Consider the following 22,200-nt stretch of genomic DNA (forward strand, 5'->3'; position numbering starts at 1 on the left):
ATTTTCAAATCTTACGGTACCGCATTGTGGTTCTGCAGAGATATTTGTCGACTACAACGCCACGAACATGGCTTCAACTGTGGAGAGATAAGAGGAACTCAGCGAATTGGATGACATTTTGGGCAGTAATCGCATTTGGGGCCTTTGGGTCGCTTATGGCGCTTTTGCAGGTAATTTTGCAAGCTATTCAATTGGTTGCGTGATGTTAGTTTTGTTGTTGCCTTTTGTGGGTTGAATTGACATGCATTTGTCCTGTCTATTGCGGTGTTAAAGTCGGCAATGTCGGACAAAGGTCTTACGTTTCAACATATCTCTATTTGGGCGGAGAATCGTGGGTTTTATCCCAGATTGATCTGGTGTGCAGACCTAGTCTCTTCATTTATTCCAATTTCAATATGTATGATTCGCCCAATTCTGTCATCTCGTCTGCTCTCTATAAATTTCTTTCCTGAGGCCTTCACTGGCAACATCCTGTATCCAGACTGCCTTTGAGGGAAACCCCGTTTACACTATATACGCCAATTCGAGAAACGCCTAAGCCACATCTAAATCGATCCCACGCTCGGCCCAGCTTTGGATGATGCCCTTGGCCGTTGGCTCGTATTCGCGTATGTTGACAGTATCGCCATCGAGATGCGTGTTTGCATGCGAGAATGCCACAGGCGGGTCTTTCTTGGCGATGATGATATTTCTCCACCCCAGAGCATCGTCGTCCACTGTAGAGAGGTCTTCGTAAAACTCACGGCAACCATTACTATCCGCGGTGCAGCGATAAACGTGTAGCTTCAACAGCATGCGACCAAGAGAAGGTTTTCCTTGTTGAATAACGCGGGTTCTATCGACCTTGACTGTCAATTTTCCGGCTTGGGGATCACAGAAGATGGTGTAGAGGTCCTTGGTATCACGAAGAAGATGGCGTAAAATGGCATAGTGGGCCTAGATACTTGTCAATCGTCTGGTCAAAGGGGAATCACGGAATAGAAACGTACACGGCTGTGGGCTTGGCCCCATTTCTGTCCAAATTAGTATAGTCTAGGAATGTATAGATGGCTGGAAGTGCATACCTTTGTAGCAGGATCATAATTCTCCAACCCTCGAAGCCCGTCAGTGCCTAGCTGGAGGTACATGTTGTAGATGACTAGTGTTCGTCAGTAGCAAGTAAGCCAGTTGGGGAGCAGTTCTCATACTATCATCAGGCTTAACCTCCCCCTGCTGAGTATACCCAAACAAATTCAAAATCTCTTGGTCGTCAATCAAATAAGCTCCCACGAGCTCCGCCCTGCATTCGTCCACGGTAGTCGAGAGATCACGGAATACCCCAGTCCATGTCTGGCCAGGTCGATACCAAGTTTTGATCGGTTCGCCGGTAATCGGGTTCAACGGTGGATTGTCTGGGTTGAAATTGAAATTGCCCGGTTCAGACTCGGAGAGAAATCTTCCTGTTCCGTGGCCTAGGATCTCGTGAAGGACAACCCAGATGTAATATGCGTGAGAGCGATGTTTCTTGAATGTCGCTTGTTCGGACTCGTCAACCATGTGCAGGCCTCTTGCGCGGTGGCTTTCCGCTACCATACGATTGGAGAAAATTATGTTCTTGTAGCCTGTCTCTTGGCGGATGTCGTTGTACTGCCACTGTTTCAGTCTCTTCTCTTTGCAAGAATATTTTTGTCATCGAAAAAAACTCACGTTGGGGAGATTGATCCCCGGAAAGACAATACTTGAACAATAAGCCAGACCTGGGATTAGTTAGCCAACCAAGTTTCAAAGAAGGGAAAAGAGGGCAGCTTTCATACTCTGGACGCTGGAAAAGTCCGGTGCCTCGAAGACCTCTTTTTCAAATGCTCCTTTGCTGCCACTCTCCCCATCTACCCATGGAAGTCTGCAAACAAACCTTTCTGCCACATTCGAAAGTTGCTTGAGCACCCTCGTTTCGTCAGGATCAGGTATGCCCACAATGCCCTCGAATTCAGACCGGATTCCAAGGGGGTCTCGGTACGGCTCAATGAACCCCATGACTGTTTCGACAGGTGGCTCCTTATCATTCACCCAAATCCGTTGAGAATCTTTGTATGTTTCGAGGTTGCCGGTGAGGAAACTGTCTTGGAGCTTCCGTATCATGTCATGCTGTGGACTGTTGGAAACATAGTCGAAAGCCTTTTCCAAGTATGCATTTATGCGTGCTAGCTCATCTTTGTGATCCCCGTTCACAAGGCGAACGGTTTTGCCACTTCGGATGGTGGAACTGTTGGCAGTATGGCACACGGATTCGCCTTCCCTGACGGATGCTTGAAGGATATCGAAGACTTCTTCTTCGGAAGAGAGCACTCTTTTCTCCAGTCTAGTGTTTTCCGGGAGTACTGATAGCTCATTCATTACCTCCGCAACCAAGGCTGTATCTTCGTGGAAAGAAGGGCCTTCATTCCCCGGGTAGTACGTGCTCTGGGTCAATTGAGCTGGAAGTCCCAAGCTGAGTGGTGGTATCTGAAACATTGCATCTTGGATCTGGTCCCAACGAGCGGCCGCATTAGGGGAGGTGCAAGTAGCTAGCCGTGCCAGCTTGGCCTTGGAAATATCAGGAATAAACTTCTGGTCGCCCGAGCCCTGTATAGAAGGTCAACATTGTAAATGGTCGATGTGCCAATCTCAAATCTTACGTAGTAATTCCCCATATTAGATAGAAATGCTGCGGCGTAGTCGAGGAAAAGTTGGACGTCCTGGAAATCAAGATTCGCCCGACTAGCGAGGTGCTCCCAGTCACCATCACAACTGTGATAGAGGGCTATAATAAAATCAAAAATTCCATTGGCCTCCGGAGATACCTGTCGGAAGATGATACGCGAGCCACTCCATGCTGCTCTAACATTTGTTAGTCCGTCCACCGGTGGATGCTTTGTTTACCCACACGAGGCTTAGACTGCTGCGTACTTGGCCATGTAATGAGCATAGAGCTTTTGGTGTGGACTCAGGCCATCAAATGCGCGTGCCACTGACAGCTGGAATATCTGAGGCGCAACCATTGCGGCAGATGAATGCTAGTTGCTGGGAGAGTTCTCGTTTGAAAAGATAAGTTCTCAGGCTGTTCAGGTGGGGGGCCCCGCACATGTGACTGGCATCGGTTGTTAGGGCGTTATCTACATATCTTGGATGTTTTTCGAATGCCATCTGGCCGAGTATCCAGCTCGCCACCGGTTCTGTGAAGCGTTCGGGTTACCTGAATCTATCCAATCATTATGTCCAAGCTTTTCAACCCCCACAGTGCACCCTCGATCGCTAAAGGAAAAATGAGCATTTGATCTACCCATGAGCCATCTAAAGTGCTTGCCTAAGGCTAGTACTTGTTCAAGATGAAAATAGGAGTGTCGAATTGTCATTCAAATTAGATGAAATATTTATTTAAGCCCCTGTCACAATGTTATCGAGCTTTCGTTCAGAACAGGCCTCACTTGCACACTATCAATTGAGCCGCAGACATCATGTAGATGGATATCGTGCAGGTTACTGTGCTGCAAAATCAACGGCACTATCTGCAAAGCTAACTCGGTTGCCTGTTATATGCATTGCGAATCGAGTTAAATGGATTGCGCATGGTTTCATACCAACAGTTCCTAGTTTTCTGCATTTAAATTTCTAGGTCACGCTGAACTGTAACGCCCAAACTCTTTATGTTCAAGTTGAGTTGACATGGTTCTTATAGTCAAGGAATATAGTGGTTTTTCAAGTATGGATACGGAGATACTCCAGGGAATACATACACGAAGTTGCAGGATGGGGACACGTATGACGCTTTTAGAAGATCCTGGGAATCTATGGCAATAATCTCTTCAATGTCATTTTGCTGGCGTACCAAGTCGCCATTAAGGCCCAAAGAATCTATCAAATGGTAAAAAGCATTGCTCAACATTGCTGGCCACTTTCATTATCATAGGGAGATAAAGTGATTCGACATTTATCATAACTATATCGCACTAGTTATTTACGCTCTAGCGCTGAAGAAGCCCCGTCCTCTTGTCTGCAAACCGTGGAAAGGATAGATTTTTGAGGGATAAAGGGCGAAAATAAAAAGGCCGTGATTAGACACGGTGTCTCGCTGTAAAATCAGGTCTCATAGATGTCTTTTAACCAAAAGGTAATGTTCTGAAGGCTCCAATTGAGAGAACCTCCTACATTCATAAAGACTCCATAATTTCATCTACGAAGAGATTTATATCAATTTATCTGGGGTTTCAAGATAAAAGGCTTTGACTGTTGACTTCAAACTAAGACAAATTTCAAAAAGGAAAAGGCACAAAATAACCACTAAGAACAACAAGATCCATGAAGTTGATGTTGAATCACCCATGGATGTAACGAACGTCGAAAACAAAAGTATTGCGTCCCCCAGAAACCTGCCTAGATAGACAGCCGTGTGACCAAGGCCTTCAACCCAGACAAGACTTGGTAGCCGGAGAGCCTAGTATATTGACTACTTCTTATCTGATCAAATAATTAACCAAAGAATCTTTTAAGAGTGTATATATGCAGTATACTCACGAGAAGTGCAGTAGCGAGATCCTGCCTGTGCCCAACTACCACATCCAGGCACGCAGCAACGCTGGCTAGACGCGATGTTGTTCACTGGCCGAGGCATGGGTGACACATGAGTGTTGGTGGGGTGGAATTCGACGTTGTTCGACATTGTTGATTTTTGTTGATTCAGATGGGCTTAGTGAACGTAGTGTCTCAAGACAAAGCGATGCTTTCAAAATAGTTTATAATATCGATTGAGTGGGATTTGTACTCATATCTATATTCGAACCCGCCACCCCCTTCCCTAATACCGCAGAGCATCTAAGTGAGCCGGACGAGAGTAGTAGACTGTTGCGCAGTTGTTGCCTTCTTGAGCCTCAAAAAGCGCTTACCCGCAAAGCCTCAAAACCTGGAGTGGAGCAGGCTCCTTCCCTATAATTGGTCTAGTAACGCACCGAAGGGGCCGTGCACCTTCCCCTCGCACCGTAATTATATCATAAACAAATCTCCAGGCATTTGACGCGCTGAATTGAGGACTTGGATCCCCTTTCTATCTGCAACGTGCTGTGCCGCCGATGCAGTCGCGTGCTCTTGCCCGCAAGATCGACATCATAGCCCCTCAAATGTGATTCGCCTTCCTCTTCTGGGTCAGATCACCCTCCTCGAGTCCAAATCCAACCAGCACAGATCATATTCCCTTTCCAATTGATCCACTTCTGCTCACATGTTCTGGGACATTCCTCCTTGCCCACACCCACTGTTGGGACAAGTCGCCCTTGCTACAAAGCTCCAGCGGTGGAAACTCCCAAGAAGACCCCAATCAGTCTGTGGTCTGTTCATTTTTTCTCACAAGGCAGAAATTAGCGAAAGCAAGCATGCCATCACAGCCTTTTCGCTTCTGGGATTGTTGTATACCAAGGTGCTCTGCTTCTGCAGCCCTCGACGTGGGTCTCTGCGAACGTTGCGAACAACATTTCTGCGCTATCCATGTCTCCTCCCCAGGGCATAGCTGCGAGGTATGATATGATTCTTTCTAGGCTTGTCAATTCTTGTTCTGACTTCACTCAAGAGGGACCCCCTCGACGATGATGCATGGACTACTGCTCAGACTCAAGAACTGGAAGCTCTTCGCCGTAACGTAAAAGACCAAGCCCTCCTGCAACGAGCATCAGAGTGCAATGGCGGTCTTCCATGTGAACTAGATGCCTCGGACCCTCTTGGTCGGGCGCAGATGGGCGGCATGCATATCCACCTACGCATTCAATTTTCCAATGGAACAAATTGGCTTGCTCGGATTCTTCGACAGAACTTCACTTCCTTCGCGGATGAATTCAGTAACCGCGTGTTGGAAACTGAATGTGCGACGCTGAAATGGCTTGAAAGTGTCGATGTACCCGCGCCGAGACTGCATGATTACGGCTTGCGAAATGATCCCAACAATCACGTTGGCGTTGCGTACATGCTCATCGATGAACTTCCGGGTATTCCATTGATGAACAAGAATCCCTCTCCAGAGCAATTGCGCAAAGTGTACGCCCAGTATGCTGACATTCTCTGCTCTCTCCACCGGGTCCCATTCCTCCAAATCGGCTGTCTGACCTTTGGACCCAACAACGATATCCGCGTTGGCCCTATTGTGGGCGATCGCACAGGCACTTTTTCCGAAATGGGACCCTTTGGCAATGCACGAGACTACTATGCAACGTTCGCTCATGAATATCTTGAGATGATCTGCGATGGGCAGCTCTTCTCTGCGTACCCTGTGAATGCCTTTTTGATCTTCAAGTACCTAAAGACTCTAGCAGAGGCAGGTCGATGGAATGCCTTTGACACGAGTCTCGACAATGGTCCTTTCTTCTTGAAGCACATGGATGACAAAGGTGATCATATTCTCGTTGATGACGAGTATAACATCACCGGCATCATTGACTGGACGTTTGCGAGAGTGGTTCCTGTGTTCGAAGCATTTGGCCCCTCCCTTTTGACTGCTGAGATGAACGACATATTCAGTGGCAAGCCAGGGCCATCCTGCAATGATAATATCATGGCCCAGGCCGTGAAGGCTAAGAGTAATATTCTGGCACAGTTTGCTGCTGGGTCTGACCTTGTACGTCGATTCTCTTTTGCCTTGGGAATGGGCATGAACCTGATGTGGGATGAGGCGAGATCTGTCTTTCACGGTATAGTCTCCACTGCTACTGGGATTGACTTGAATCTTGACTGGGAGGATTGGCGTCGAAATCGTATCTGTCAATGGGCCGACGATACATGGTTACGGGCCCTTTTGTCCAAAAGCGGAGAGTGTTGGGATTATCCAAAGCCAGTCGCAGAAGCAAAGGAACACCAGCCTCCTCGGTTTAAAACCTGCTCAATGTCTGACTGTACACGAGCTGGTGTGCGGGGACGAAGCTGTGCGCAGTGCAGGAGACACCTGTGTGCGAAGCATCAGTCAAAACAGTATCACAACTGTTCATCTTCGTGGGAGGTATGCATATCCCAAGCCCTTTTTTTAAACTGACATTCGACTCATGATATTTCTATGACAGGTAAGCGACGAAGCCTGGGAGAAGTCAATCAACGACGAGGTCGCCGAGCTACTATCGCAAATAAACACCTGGGAGCTAGTGCGAGTTGGCACTCGACTCAATAACAACATCAACTGCAAATTCCAGCTGGGAAAACACCTCGGAGACGGCGCTATCATGGGCTGTGCCAACTATCACGCATGGCTCAACTTCGACAACGGCGAGAAATGGATCGTGCGAATCCCCCGAACAGGCTTCAGCGACGTACCGCTGGAGCTGGTAGAATATCTTGTTGCGAGCGAATATGCCACTCTCAAGTTCCTTGAGTCGACTAATATCCCTGCCCCGCGGGTCTTTGGGTACGGAATTGCTTGTGAGCCATCAAACCGTGTAGGCGTCAACTATATATTGATGGAAGCATTGCCTGGAAAACCATCTGACGGTCACAATGTTTCACCCTTTCAGAAGAAACGAGTGATCGAGCAAGTCGCTGATATCATGCTGGAGATCCACAAGCACCCATTCCCTCTTGCTGGGTCACTAACGATGAAAGGAGAGCAGATCGAGGTATCTTCCATTGCTAGCAACCGCTTCGTGGCACTCAACACCTACGGACCATTTGTAACGCCGCTGGAATATATTCTCAGCATCACGGAACAATACATGGACCTCATCGCTGACGGTCAACTTCACTACAAATACCCGACAGAAGCGTTCCTTTTCTACGACTACCTGCGCCGCAATGCGGCAGCGGTAGTTCGTACTGACACGCCGGAAAGATTCTTCCTTAAACACGTCGACGATAAGGGCGACCATTTACTCGTCGATGACGACTTCAATATCACCGGGGTTATTGACTGGCAGTTTGCTCGCATCGTGCCTGCATCCGAGGCTTTTGGTCCGTCGTATCTCACCGCAGATCTGGAGTCGCTGTACTCCCGCAACACGGGCATGACTGGGGATGATAAGCTTCTTGCAAATGCTCTCCGAGAGAAGGGTGCGCCCGAGTTGGCTTCTTTTGCAGACGGAAATGAAATGATGCGTCGGGTGCACCATGGTCTCGCGAGTGGCTTGACGACAGATGAAGCTCGCGAGATGTTGGTAGGAATGGTGGAGGCCGTGTCAGGTCAGCATGTCGAGGATATGGATTTATGGGTTAAAGAGCAGGCCAGGGAGTGCTTCAGAGATCCCAGATGGGAGAAGATTCAAGCTTTGGCCAAGGAGCAAATGGTTATCAAATGAAGTTGAACTTAATAGAGAGAAATTTTATTTGATAAGACATTAAACCATAGCTATGAGACACGAGAGCGCCAGATCCATGCTTCTGATAGGCGAGATAATCGCTCTTTCAATGGATTATATGGGGATAGAGATTCATGCATGATGAATGCAGACAGCAAGTATTACAGCAAGCTTGTCACAGTCGATTTAAAATTCGACTCGGAAGCGCTTACTCGTCCGGATGCGCTCGCCGTAAATATAGAAGATAATCGGTAGCGGGCACAGCGCCAGTGCGATAAAACCGAGGAGGGAGTTGCCCCAGCCCAAACCTAGGGTCTGGTACATTTTCCCGCCGGCCAGAGGAAGAAGAGCTCCCATCAGGGATCGGAAGACGGTGTTGGCAGCCATGGCGGAGGCAGCGTAGATCGTGTACGCATCGACCAGGTATGTGCTGATGGTCATCTATTATCGTGGAGATGAGCATCGCGTCCACCACAAAACCCTGCAGTAGAAAAGGGGCTGCTATGACTTACAAAGGCGATCAACATGCCAACACCCAGGAAAGACGTGCCGATAATCGGCACGATCCAGTGGGTTTTGTAGTATGCCGTCCATCCATACATAAACAACGCCAACGGCACAAAGAGCGAACCGGGGATCAAAGGTGGCAGCCGAAACTCGGGCTTCTTGCTGCCATGCTTAGCGGCAAGATAATTCAACAGCCGGTCGGAGGTAGCGCCCAGAATGACCAGTCCAATAATCGAGCCAATTCCAATCCCCAGATATGCCAACCCGACGGATCCCTGCGAGAAGCCGTACTGGTCCTCGAAGACCAGGGTCATTGTGGTGAACAGCAAATACAGGTATCCATAGATCACGGCAACGTATAAGGAGAGCATGAAGACGATCGGGGAGAGAAAGAGCATCTTCGTGGGCCTCACAATCGAGTACAGGAAGAGGTCCTTGGGTGTTCGGCCGGAATCAAGGGCAGAGCGTAGATTGGGGTTGCCGGTTTCTTTGCGCAGCTTCTTGGTTTTACGAGCCAGAATCGTTGGTGCATAAGACTCGCGGATAAAGAAGATCGAGCTGATGGCGACGGCACCGCTCTGCGTACATTAGCCATTTTGTTCTTTTTGTTTGGTCTGTAGTATGCACTGACTGCAATCGCCAGGACCCAGAAAGTCCACCTCCAGCCCTCCGCCTGCGTAAGATAGCCACCGGCTAATTCTTCGAGTCAGTAGGCGCGCTTAACTCCATGGATGTCAAGTCATCGTGATAACCAACTTACCAACAGGTCCAATGACAGGCCCGATTAGAGGGCCAAGAGCCCACGCGGCCATGGCGCTGCCTCGCTTCTCCTGGACAAACATGTCCGCAATGGAACCCGCGCCGATAGTCAAGGGGCAGCTTCCTGCGCAGCCAGCAAAAAACCGGAACACAATCAAGCTTCCAACCTCGGGGGCCACGGCGCAGGCCACGGTGAAAATGACATAGAGCACATTGCAGACATTGTAGACGATTCGCCGCCCGTAGATCTCCGAGACAGGTGCGATGAGCAATGGTCCAAAGCAGTATCCCAGCAAATACACTGACACCACAAAGGATGACAACTCCGGGTTTGTGAGACCAAAGTCGGCCATCACTTGGGGCACACCGGGCGCAAACATTGACGAGCCGAGAGGTCTGTAGAAATTGTCAGCCGTGGGCCCTATCTGGCGTCCTCGAGTAAGGTAAAGCATACGTGAGAAGTGTGATCAACGCAATAGACACCGTCGCAGTCACCTTCTTCTTCTTGGTCCAGTTCAGAGGATTTTCCGGGTCATCTGGGCCGTCGAAATCGACAATGTTCGGGTCGCAGGTATTGTCTGTCTGCTCGCCATTGTCCGGCTCTGCGGGGCCCTTTTCGACATCATCCGAGTCATGCAACGATCGCTTTTCCCCATCAACGTGGTGGATTTCGTGGTTGCTGACAGCCGGAGTGGATCCGTCCACTGATGTATCTGTTGGGTTTCTTTTAGAGTGAGATTTTTGCAGAAACCCAAAGGATAGCTTACTCTCGCTGTCCCTCATTTTGGGACACTTTACTCCCTGCAACAAAATCCTGGTATTTTTTGCAATGCGCTATGCTGGGGATTTGCGTCGTAGTGCTTGCTATACTGCTGTCGCAAAGGCAAAGCGGGGCCGGTCGAGTAGTTTTTAGGCGCGTGAGCGATAGTCGTATGAGCCCACTCTTAGTACTAACGTCTGGTGTGTATGGGAAGAAGAATCCACGGAATGATGTCTTCGATGCAGAAGATAGAAAGAAAGAGAGGAGGGGATGTGATTTCCTCTACCATTTTCCGCGACAATAAATAGTGCTATTAACATCCTAGAAAATCGGCATATTGTGGGGCTCGGGGTTTAGAGATCGGTGTATATCGAGCATTATTCTTTCCACTTTTATACCCGACCATCCCCAGTGCCAGTAAGATCCTGGGAAGCCGGCTTATTGTGGGTTTCGGGGCTAAGGACCGGGGAATACGAGCATTATTATAATTTCCTCACAGGGGCGATGCGGTGACGGGGATAAGAAGGATTGAATAAGAGTTATTAACGCTCTATGCACTGGTGCCCGGAGCAGGGACCCCGAGGCCCGGCAATGCAGCTTGCATAAAAAAAAACGTGGTAAGGAGACCTGTGGACACTCCTTCGTGCACGGAGCACAAGGGCCAGATCCTCGAGGATGAGTAGGTTCGACAGCCTAATCATGTCACCTTACTCGTAGGAAAGGGCTTTCTTTTTGCTTGATTTCTTTCTGTTTCTTTAGCGGAAACGATTTGTTTCTCTAAGATCCCCCCGATATTTTTGGCTCTGGCCCACAAAACGCGGAGAAGGAAATGGGGAATCGCAATCCCCACTTAGAGCTGGTGTGGATAACCCTTTGCGGTGGTTGATTGGTCTAGCAATTCTGTCGGCATGGAAACACCGAGGGCTGGTATAGAACCAAGCCACTCTCACTTGAGAAGCTGTACATTTGAAGCCGTTGATCCAGACCCTTGTACCCACTTTTGCGGTCCGAACCTTTGATTTGTTGGATGTGGTCGGATACTTTTTTCGAGATAGTTGCAAGAGACTTTTTTTCAACTGCTTTCCCGCAGTCTAGGTGGCGTATGATGTCCATAGTCTTACGTGCATATTTTATCTGGTTGCCATAAGCAGCTGACATCGCCTACACTGACTCTTAATATTGATTGCGACGCAGAGTTCGGCATCTAGATACTGAGACGATGCTATAGATCTAATGCTAGTCTTAGGTGGGACGACAAGAATGGCCTTTAATTATTATAGGATTGTAAAAAGAGCAAGGAATAGTGGCATAAAATTGGAGTTATAATGCCTGGTGCTCTTAGGTTTCAGGGTCTATTCGCAGGGTCTTGTGATCATGACTAGTTACAAAACTGCTGGCGGGTATTCCCACGAATAGATCAATAGGCAATATATTTGGAATTAGGAAAGTTCGAAATAGATGACCCGCTAAATTCCATTGCTCTCTTATGCCTGATAAGAGCCAGGTCTATGAGAGTCATCGTTCAGTGTGCAGGTCCCAGACCATGGCCCAAATCACTTTCCCAGTCCAGCGAACAATCCCTGACAACGTTATAGTTCCGCCCTGATCCTACACACAGACTCATGGCAAGATACACAGGCTAACCGCTGGCTTTGGTGAAACCATCTTCCAAGTCCTCGTTGTTACCGGGTTCCCGGTCCCCATAAGAAAGGGCGTGCGGTACTCGGCAAGCCGACAGGTGTGCTCGGTCGGACAATAGACTGCGCCGGCTTTGGTCAATTGTCTCGAAACACTGCTCATTGCTACCCGAAGCTGGGATGCTGTCAGCCTCAGTCCTCTTTTTGTTCCTGGATTTCAGCGCAACCACAAGGCGTGTCGCGATTCAGCCTTGGAGAATCGTTGAAAAGAGCGTGCGTGAAAGGAGATGCTTTCCTTCGGAGAGGCAGAAATAGAAATGCTGCGATTTCGCTGCTTTAGCATTGAAATCTTACGGCTGGAAAGAAATTCTCTGGCAAAAGAGAATAGAAGAAAGGAAAAGAAAGGGGGATGGCATCTAATCGGTGAAGCTAGCTGAGGAAAAACAAAACATGAATCAGACCACCAAGTCTATTTTAGGGGTGGGGGCCAAAATAGGCTGGGAGCAAGAAATGTTCCCAAATCCCACATCGCTTAATGGCGAGTGGAAGCTTTGAGCAATAGATGTGATTCGAGACATACCCCGACGTGTACGAAGGATCCGGCCGCGGTATCAGACCCACTGCCGCAGTTACCTCGCAGATGAATCCCTCTTACACGGCCTCGTGCCCCGAACAGACTCACGCGAGCTGCTGTGCTTGGGTATTGGCTATTGATCCTGGCTGAGAGAATCGTGCTGAATTGCTCAAATGGACTTGCAATCCTAGAGCTGGTACAGTCAGATGAACGAGATCTATAAGCACCTGTGCCATGCAGGTCCACTTTGACTTTCCCCGAAGGAAGTAACTCGACGGAGTTTTTTTTGCTGCGCCGGCTGTGCATCGCATGATCAATGATGCTGCCTCGTGTGGCGAACCGTGCCATGTGTCTCGGAGGATCAGCTCAGCAAGGCGATTTCATGAACATCTGGTCTATGAGTCTCCACATGGACTTTGAATGGCTAATCCAAGTAATTGGGGCTGCTAGAATCCTGGGCGCAGAGGCAAGGAATCTGGTTGTCACATTGAGGGGGAGGATCGCGAGGTAGTGCCCCTAGCGTATTCTCGATCCACGGAGTTAACCTTGGCGAGATCCTTGACTGTCTCGACAGCCACATGGACTCCAACTTTTGCTAGAGTCAATCTACTTGGAGGGTCATGGGCTGGAGATATTCGGGTGAGCGGATCCTTTCACCGGCAATCTCCCGGCAGGCGGCCTGGTGAGCTTTTCCCCTCGGCTTGTTGCTCCGAAATGAATTTCCTCTGGGGAGCAGCGATCCCACGCGAGGGGTGGAGACTCCATCTAAAACATCAACGCCAACAACTACCGCGGCACTTTCGCCGGAGTACTTCCGACCGCGCCTCAGAAGTAGGAAGCCGGGAAGGCCCATTCAGGCGACACGGTGAACAACATGTTGGGAGGCCGAACATCGGCGAAGGAAAAGGTTTGATTGATTAGATTAGATGGATCGATTGATTTGATTGATTGTGGTGGCCAAAAGACTTTTGGGACGGAGGCTGTTGGCAGAATGAAATTCTTGCGCCAGACTCGCCTACCCACTCCATAACGCGGCCATCCTTGGATAGGTCTGAGGGTGAACGGTCGAGTGGATCTCTGCGAGTTAGCTCGAGAAAGCGAGAGGGCAGCTGGAACAGAAAGAGGAAAAAAAAAAAAAAAAAAAAAAAAAAAAAACTCAAGCATATTGGGAGCATCACAATCCACTCACACCCGATGACCCGATGAGACCCACTGGGTTTCGGATCACTCGCAGCCTGCGTAGACACACTAAACTTGCCAATGGCTTTTTCTTGGGCTTCAATATCCGGGCTAGACGTAGCTAGCTTCAGACACAACCGTGGACAGACAAAGCGTTGCTGGAAGGATGTCGCCTTGCGTCTCCGGGACTGCCCGTTCGGATCAGATAAATTGAGTGGCGTTGAGAAAATATCTGCTGTTGATCGAGAGCCGGCGCCTCCGCGCTGGGTCCAAACAGCCCAATACCAGTGCTCACGGCGTCTCCGATCCGACCGAGATAGACAATGTGATCCTGGACTCGTGTCATGAATTGCTTGTTTCGTATGTGGGGGCCAAAAGCGTTTGTTTTTCTCTTCTTTTCTTCTCGGCCACTTCGGTCTTCGGTCTTGGCGTCGCGCGGAAACGCAAAGTGTAGTGGAGACGTAATCTTCAGGTCCAGTCGAAGGGATGGGAAAGCCCGCAAAAAATGTTTGGGCAGTGGCTATCTCTTGAATTATAAGCAAAAGTAGCCTTCGCATGTATCACCGTAGATCTCAGTCTCAACGCTACCTCGATACTACTGAGGTGCCGGTACCTTCGTCAGTGCGCTGCAAACGGCAGCATTGTAGCTGTGATTGGGCTAAGCCATTCTGGGTCAGACAGCCGACCATCCACCAATCAATGGGCCGTCCCCACAGCCACAGCGACCGTGGATTGGCCCACTGCGTATCTGATGGGGACCCGATTATCTGATCCTCCCCCTTGCCGAGCAGACAAAAAGAAGAAAAAAGAAAAAAAAAAAAAGAATTGGAGACCTTCTTGTTCCCTCGAGGGTTTTTCGGGATCCACGCTGCAAGCGCGACTTGCGGGAAATTCTCGCCTGATGGTGCCGGGCCCCTCCCGCGTTGCATTATAGTATTCGTCTGCGCCGCTGATCTCTTCCCTCTTTTTCTTCCACACTCCTCACCCCCACCCTCTCCTCAGGACTACCATCCTTTGGGCGCACCTGAGTTCAGCTGGTGAACGGCTCCAAACTACAATCATGGGCGGTGCTCTCGATGCCATTCGGGGTCGCGATGAGCGAGGGAGACTGACCCGTTCGCTCTTTGGGCTCTACACGCAAGAGACGCAAGAGACCAAGCAGGATCATCAAGATGCTTCGTCCGATTCCAACCCGCCCCCGGCATATGCCTCCGAGGGTGAACAGCAGGCTGTTGGAATCGAGAATGATGAGAAGGAGATCGAGGACCGCCCAGATCAGGTCACTGCCGGTGCCCAGCAAGGTCAGCAAAAGGCCGAAGCTGTGGCTCTGGTTTGGAGCTGGCCGGTGGTCGCCGCCGTCTACGCCTGGTATGTGTGATAGTCTACTTGTCGCAAAGGCCTGGTGCATCCCTAATCATATCCCATGAATGTAGGATCTGGCTCTGTATCTTTATGCTGGCCTTCCACTCGTCGATCAACAGCAATCTGATCAATTTTGTTTTCTCGAGCTTCCACAAGGGCCCGCAGGTCTCGACCTCGTACATTCTGGCGAATGTCGTTGGTGGAGTGCTGAAACTGCCCATCAGTAAAACCCTGAATCTCTGGGGTCGCACCGAGGGTCTACTGGTCTCGGTCTTCGTTTATGTTCTCGGCATGATTATCCTAGCGGCGTGCAATGGCTCCAGTGCCTTTGCGGCCGGCTATGTGCTCTACTGGATTGGATATTACTGCATCTATCTGATCCTGGAAATCTTCGTGGCTGATACTTCTGGCCTGCGTTTCCGTGCTTTCGCCTACGGATTTGTTCAGACGCCCTTCATCGCTACGGCGTTCACTGGTCCGCTGGCCGCGCAGGCCATCGGTACCCACCAGGGGTGGCGTTGGGGTTACGGTATCTTTTGCATTGTGATGCCGTTCGTCTTTTGTCCCTTGGCCATTGTCTTCAAGTACTATGAGAAGAAGGCCACGAAGCTGGGTATCTATACGCCGCAGAAGAGTGGGCGCACTACGATGCAGTCCATCGTCCACTACGTTCACGAGTTCGATGGTAACTTACCCCCAGCAAATTGCCATTAGATTCAATGCTAATTATTTGACAGTGATTGGAGCTTTCCTGCTCATGGTCGCCTTCATCTTATTCCTCCTGCCTTTCAGTCTTGCTCAGGGTGGCCGCTCCCAGTACAAGAGCGCCACCTTCATCGCCATGCTTATTGTGGGATTTTTTATGTTCTTTGTGTTCGCTGCGTGGGAGAAGTGGTGTGCTCGCACCCAGTTCATCCGCTATGAGCTGCTCAAGGACCGCACCATCCTGGGTGCCTGTGTTCTCTCTGCGGTTCTTTTCTTCAGCTTTGACCTGTGGGACCAGAACTTCTACAACTTCGTCTACATCACTTACGACCTGGAACCCGCCATGGCCGGATACATGCTCCAGATCTACAACGTCGGCTCCTGCTTCTTCTCACCAGTCATTGGTGTCATCATCTACGCCACCAAGCGCTTCAAGCACATTGCCTTGTTCTTCGGCGCTCCTCTCATCATCCTCGGCTCGGGCTTGATGATTTACTTCCGTGGCCAAGACCACGGCATCGGGTATGTGGTGATGTGCCAGATCTTCATCGCCTTTGCCGGTGGCACTCTGATCATTGCCAACGACATGGCCGCCATGACAGCCGGTGGCCGTGAGGGTACCCCGATGATGCTGGCCCTGCTGGGTCTATTCAACAGCGTCGGCGGTGCTTTCGGTCTGACTGTCTCCGCCGCCATCTACAACAACGTCTTCCCCGACGCGCTCCGCAGTCGCCTGCCCGACAACCTGAAGTCCAGCGCCCACCAGATCTGGTCCGATGGTATCGAGACCCATGCCTCCTTCCCTGTCGGTTCTGCTCGCCGTGACGCTGTCAATTACGCCTGGGGCTGGGCCCAGCGCGCAAACTGCATTGCCTCGACTTGTATTCTGCTCTTGGCTATTCCTGCTGTCGCCGTGTGGAGGAACTACAGTGTCGACAAGAAACAGAACAAGGGTACCATGATCTTCTAGTTATGTGCGCTCCGCTGTTCTGTCTCTCTTCCTACATCCTTGCCCCTCTCTCTTCTCCCCCATATCTCAAGATAACCGATGATGCATGTGTTCGGAGAATACGTTTTGCATACATTATTTCTTCTTTTTCTTTTTCGCCGAGGGAATGCTGTGCATCCTGAAGTCGAACTCGATATTCGATGGCCAGGTGTCAAAAGGTTCATAATATGGCCCTCGCGTGTACATTTTTTCTATATACTACCCACAAAGCATACATATTGGCATCTACATTTACTTGCAGAGGACTCGCATGCACCTGGCTCTTACCTAGCGCTCTATCTGTTTTATCAAAGGCGATCTCTCATCGGTCTAAAATAGAATATCTGTGCGCTGAGGTCACCGTGGGGCGGCTAACGAACGCCTTGTCATCCTTCGGGGCCACTAGTGTGAACAACCTCTTCACCCAAATTTTCATTGAACCGGCAAATACTGCCATGGAGCTAATATTTTGCCTCTTGGTCCTAGATATGATTACGCGCCAAGGTCCATCGGGCGCCATAAGCTGAAGGGGCGCGGATATTTGCCCAGTGACCGTCGCCCTCTGACAAGAGATTTACCAACACGGCGTTTCGTTTTCTTTTTGCGTTGATCATTTTTTTATTAGATCATTGTTCCTTCTGCCTCACTATCTGCAATCTCCCACTACTCTTCGTGATGTGGTAATGTCTCTTCGCTGGCTGATCGCGACCTCCTTCGCTCTTTTCACCATCCTTATTAATGCTCTGCCACCCCAACGCAACTCGAGCGAGAACCCCGAGCTTTATTCCTCTGAGCATTCACACAAGCTTGACAAGCGTGCCCGCCGGCCAAGACTCCGTTCTCAGAACCCCGCGTTCTTCTACCTCGCTGCCATTTCGCGTGCAAAGACAAAAACGCCTGACTTCGACCCCCCTGGATCTATGAATATGACCAGTCTGCCGGCAAAGGCTCGGTCATTTACCTGATCGATTCAGGCTTCGACACAAAGACGGCGGAATATAAATCATGGGATCCTGAGCCGAGATGGATTATATCTAAGCCCATCCCAAGAGGGGAAACTGATCACAAGGACGATCCCGATGGCCATGGAACTTGTGTTGGGTCGCTAATTTCCAGTCCCAAATACGGTGTCGCGAAAGGCGCGTCACTGGTGATCGTGAAGACTCCATTCTTGTATACGCCATTTTCCAAAATGACCGACACTCACGCCGTGAATTTTCTAAACACACTGTGGGATGTTGCCAAGGATATCAAAGCGGTTCTCAAGGACAAACCATATCTCAAGGGAAAGATATTCGTCAATTTCTCCGCCGGGATAAGCAAAAAACTGGCTGATTGGTTGGGGCCGCAGGACATGAATGATATCAAGAAGGCGTTCAAGGAGATCGATAAATTGGCGATGGTTTATGTTGCCGCAGGGAACAGATACCCCCTTGCCAGCAAAAGAGATAATTCCAGGGCTACCCTCTTCGAGGAAGACGCATTATACCCCGAACGATGGCGGGGTGAACTCCCGCATACAACATTCGTTGCCATGGCTGATGAAGATGGCCTCCGAAGTCGATGGTCACTCATGCCTGCAGCGGGAGCGCTATGGGCAGTTTCCGAATATATCCCTTGTGCTCCTCTTCATGGCCAGCAGGTGAAAAAAGAAAAGGGAACCTCTCTCGCTACTCCTCAAGCTGCTGCATTGGCTGCCTATGCTGCGACCTTGCCATATAAGCCCTTCTATCTTCCCAATCCCCAGGAGGATTTTGACGGATATGTGGCTGAGCTGCAATGGGTGTTGGAATCAAGTTCTTGGAGGCTGCAGGGGGCCAGGGGGGTAAATTCGATCAACCGTGATGACCACAGACCGGCAGTGCCTTTGATTTCGAATCGATTTTGTGAGAGAGTCAAGGGCGAAGGCCTTTTGGGGTGTGGATGTGGGTGAATGAGGAAGTATTCTTTGAGTATTACTTACTATGAACATATAGAACTTGTATGTAATAAATAACTGGATCAAAATGAAATAAAATAACAACTTTAATTGACATTCTAATATTATATATAGTTTCACTGCTTAGTTCTATCCGGAATTAAAGTTGTCTTCAATGATCAGGGATTTTGTCGTAACGTCGACAATGGCCCTGCTCCCCGACAAGTGATATTCGCTCCACACAGTATTAATAGCAAACCAAAACCATAGGTAGCCACTTTACCTTGTATCATTGCTTTTTATTGGCTTGTGTCCCTATAATCGTCATTATTATTATCGTTTCTTCTTCTCTTCTACAACCAATCTGATAGTTATCACTTCTATATTACCTTTTATCGCTACTATGTCTGGTCCCTCTACCCCTATGACCCTACTATAATGAGCATTTCCTCGGGATAAATCGTTAGTATCTACCGTTAAAAGTATGTATCTTTGGTATATAGACGTTGCTGCCTGAAGAATGCTAGTTAGCTAACCAAGGTAGGAAACCCTATGTATAACCACCTTGCTAATATAACATAAACAGGTACTCTATAGCGAAATAGAAAGAGTTATATATTCTAGTATAATGTTTTCATGCTAGATAGTGTAAATATCAGTATCAATCTACCATCTCGTCACAAAGAAAATTGGGCTTGAACAGGTAGTATCCTAGGAATGGACTCGAGGTAAACAGACAACCCTCAACTACAACCCTCGATCAGCCTCTATCTAAAGCTGTTTATTCACCAAATAGTCATTCTATTTGATCCTATCATATTCTGGAAAGATGCGCATTCACAGCTCTTTCCATCTGAGCCCCGCACACAAGTCCCCTCATCGCCCTTGCGTCCTGGACCAATGCTGTTTGGCCGATCGACAGAAAAATGCGACATGCAAGCAGTTTCCATGAGAGCATTCCTCGCCTTTCTTTTCCCGCACCCCTCGCCCTCACCGTCTCAGCCCAGTGCGACGCGTCATTTTGCATGGTCTGATAGTCGTCCATCTCGATCGCCATGAGTCTCCTGCATACAATCACTACGTGCATTACTTTGGTAGTTCTACTCTCCTCCCAAACAGTAGCCACTAAAGATGATTTGAAACATGTGAATCCCCTGATCGGGTCTACCAACGGCGGCAATGTCTTCGCCGGCGCTAGTCTGCCGTACGGGCTCGCTAAGCCCGTCGCCGACGTCGACGGTCAGAACACCGGAGGCTTCTCGACCGACGGAAGCAATGTGACCGGGTTCTCGCATCTGCATGACAGTGGTACGGGCGGCAATCCATCCCTGGGAAACTTCCCCCTGTTCCCGCAGTATTGCCCCGACGATGTCCTGGACAACTGCAAGTTTCCCAAATCCGCACGCGCAGTGCCCTACGCCAAGGACTCGGTCGTGGCCCGCCCGGGATACTTTGCAATAAGTCTTTATAATGGCATCCGCGCGGAGATGACCGTTGCGCGGCGCAGCGCGCTGTATCGATTCAAGTTTCCGTCTGCTGACACGGGAAACGGGTCTGCGCTGCATCCGCTGATCTCTCTGGATCTGACCGATCTCTGGGATAGTCGACAGAATGCGTCGATCACCATTGATGCGCACTCGGGTCGTATCAGAGGGAATGGCACGTTCCTGCCGAGTTTCGGCGCCGGGTCTTACCAGACCTATTTCTGTGCCGATTTTGCAGGCGCGCGGGTTCATGATAGTGGGATCTGGGTGAATGATCGGGCTGGGTCTGAGCCTAAGCAGCTGTTTCTCACTCGCGGATTTAACGGCTTCTATCTCCAGGGTGGAGGCTTCGTGAGCTTTGATCGGCCACACGATGGAGTTGTCACTGCGCGAGTGGGAGTGAGCTTTATCAGCACAGATCAAGCTTGCAATAATGCAGAAAAAGAGATCCCCGATCCACTTCATGACTTCGGGAGTTTGCGAAAAGATGCCGAGGATGCATGGAGAGCCAAACTTAGCCCTATCAAAGTAACAGCCGGCGGCGCTGGCGATGATATGCTGAGCAGCTTTTGGAGTGGTGTTTATCGGACGATGCTCTCGCCCCAGGATATGACAGGCGAGAATCCGTTGTGGAAGAGCGACGAGCCATATTTTGATTCGTTTTACTGTTTATGGGATGCCTTCCGGTCCCAGCACCCGTTCCTGACGATCGTGGATCCTCACGCGCAATCCCGAATGGTGCGAAGTCTTTTAGACACCTACAAACATGAAGGCTGGCTGCCCGATTGCCGCATGAGTCTCTGCAAAGGCTGGACGCAGGGGGCTCCAATGCCGACGTGGTCCTTGCCGACGCCTATGTGAAGAATCTGACAGGAATTAATTGGGAGCTCGCTTATAAGGCGATGGTCAACGACGCCGAGAATGAGCCGTTGGAGTGGTCATACGAAGGCCGGGGCGGACTTCAGAGCTGGAAGCGGCTCCACTATATCCCCTACCTGGACTTCGATTACCTGGGATTTGGTACTAACTCCCGCAGTGTCTCGCGCACTGTGGAGTACGCGTACAATGACTACAGTTTGGCGGTTGTGGCCAAGGGCCTCGGCAAGACCGACTATACCACCTATATTTCCCGCTCGGGCAATTGGAAAAATCTCTTTAAAAAGGACCAGAAGTCTTTGCTCGAGAACGGGACCGATACTGGCTTCACGGGGTTCCTTCAGCCCAAACATCTCAACGGCACTTGGGGCTATCAAGACCCCATTGCCTGTAGTGCTTTGGCGTCTTGGTGCTCGCTGACATCAAATCCATCCGAGACCTTCGAGTCTAGCATATGGGAGTACTTGTTGTATGTTTATGCTCTATTTTTGTGGTTTATGTTTATATGAGACCCCCAAATGCTAATTGTTTTTTGTTTTTAGTTTCGTCCCTCATGACATGGCATCTTTGATCAAGCTCCTCGGTGGCCCCGAGTCCTTCGTTTCCCGACTGGATTACTTCCATGACTCCGGGCTAGCCGACATTGGAAATGAGCCAGTGTTTCTAACCGTTTTTGAATATCACTACGCTGGCCGGCCAGCCCTCTCAGCCCGCCGAGCCCACAAGTATATCCCGTCATCCTTCAACGCCTCGCACAGCGGCCTACCTGGCAATGACGACTCTGGTGCCATGGGGTCATTCATGGCCTGGTGTATGATGGGTCTATTCCCGAATCCTGGTCAGAATGTCTACCTCATTATTGCGCCATTCTTCGAGGCAGTTGAAATCACTCATCCCGAAACGAACCAGACGGCCACGATTCGCAACGTCAACTTTGACAAGTCCTATCGCAAAGTCTATATCCAGAGTGCTAAGCTCAATGGAAACCCTTATACCAAGAATTGGGTTGGTCATGAGTTCTTTACTCGTGGGATGACGCTCGAGCTTACTCTGGGGGAGCATGAGAGTGACTGGGGGACCGGCAAGGAGGACTTGCCTCCAAGTGTCAGTGGTTCACTTGCCAAGGAAAGTGATGTGTAGATACATACTTCGCTAGGACACGGGGTTTGACTTTAACT

The 22,200-nt window shown here is 49.7% G+C and overlaps 6 protein-coding genes across 6 annotated transcripts; 4 read left to right on the plus strand and 2 right to left on the minus strand.

Annotated features, from left to right (window-relative positions):
* Positions 1-534: 534 nt before the first annotated feature.
* On the minus strand, positions 535-3,017 carry NUU61_006892 (dipeptidyl peptidase III; the record flags this gene model as incomplete). Its single annotated transcript, XM_056657419.1, has 8 exons — positions 535-936; positions 990-1,013; positions 1,065-1,138; positions 1,188-1,626; positions 1,687-1,736; positions 1,794-2,601; positions 2,655-2,856; positions 2,926-3,017. 8 exons carry the CDS (start codon positions 3,015-3,017, stop codon positions 535-537), a joined length of 2,091 nt encoding a protein of 696 aa, XP_056510219.1.
* A 2,364-nt stretch (positions 3,018-5,381) lies between these two features.
* On the plus strand, positions 5,382-8,273 carry NUU61_006893 (uncharacterized protein; the record flags this gene model as incomplete). The annotated part of the gene is made up of 3 exons (XM_056657420.1): positions 5,382-5,522; positions 5,576-6,991; positions 7,053-8,273. The coding sequence occupies 3 exons, from the start codon at positions 5,382-5,384 to the stop codon at positions 8,271-8,273; spliced, it is 2,778 nt and encodes a 925-aa protein (XP_056510220.1).
* Positions 8,274-8,459: 186 nt separating this feature from the next.
* Positions 8,460-10,322, minus strand: NUU61_006894 (MFS transporter; the record flags this gene model as incomplete). The annotated part of the gene is made up of 6 exons (XM_056657421.1): positions 8,460-8,714; positions 8,786-9,358; positions 9,412-9,473; positions 9,541-9,935; positions 9,994-10,243; positions 10,307-10,322. 6 exons carry the CDS (start codon positions 10,320-10,322, stop codon positions 8,460-8,462), a joined length of 1,551 nt encoding a protein of 516 aa, XP_056510221.1.
* Positions 10,323-14,749: 4,427 nt separating this feature from the next.
* Positions 14,750-16,726, plus strand: sit2 (putative siderochrome-iron transporter; the record flags this gene model as incomplete). Its single annotated transcript, XM_056657422.1, has 3 exons — positions 14,750-15,057; positions 15,123-15,736; positions 15,789-16,726. 3 exons carry the CDS (start codon positions 14,750-14,752, stop codon positions 16,724-16,726), a joined length of 1,860 nt encoding a protein of 619 aa, XP_056510222.1.
* Positions 16,727-17,427: 701 nt separating this feature from the next.
* On the plus strand, positions 17,428-18,677 carry NUU61_006896 (uncharacterized protein; the record flags this gene model as incomplete). The annotated part of the gene is made up of 2 exons (XM_056657423.1): positions 17,428-17,677; positions 17,719-18,677. 2 exons carry the CDS (start codon positions 17,428-17,430, stop codon positions 18,675-18,677), a joined length of 1,209 nt encoding a protein of 402 aa, XP_056510223.1.
* Positions 18,678-19,717: 1,040 nt separating this feature from the next.
* Positions 19,718-22,162, plus strand: NUU61_006897 (GH92 family glycosyl hydrolase; the record flags this gene model as incomplete). The annotated part of the gene is made up of 3 exons (XM_056657424.1): positions 19,718-20,884; positions 20,944-21,491; positions 21,565-22,162. The coding sequence occupies 3 exons, from the start codon at positions 19,718-19,720 to the stop codon at positions 22,160-22,162; spliced, it is 2,313 nt and encodes a 770-aa protein (XP_056510224.1).
* Positions 22,163-22,200: the final 38 nt, after the last annotated feature.

The sequence above is a fragment of the Penicillium alfredii genome, assembly GCF_028826965.1.
Source record: "Penicillium alfredii strain IBT 34128 chromosome Unknown utg000009l_segment0_segment0, whole genome shotgun sequence".
In the NCBI taxonomy this organism is placed as follows: Eukaryota; Fungi; Ascomycota; class Eurotiomycetes; order Eurotiales; family Aspergillaceae; genus Penicillium; species Penicillium alfredii.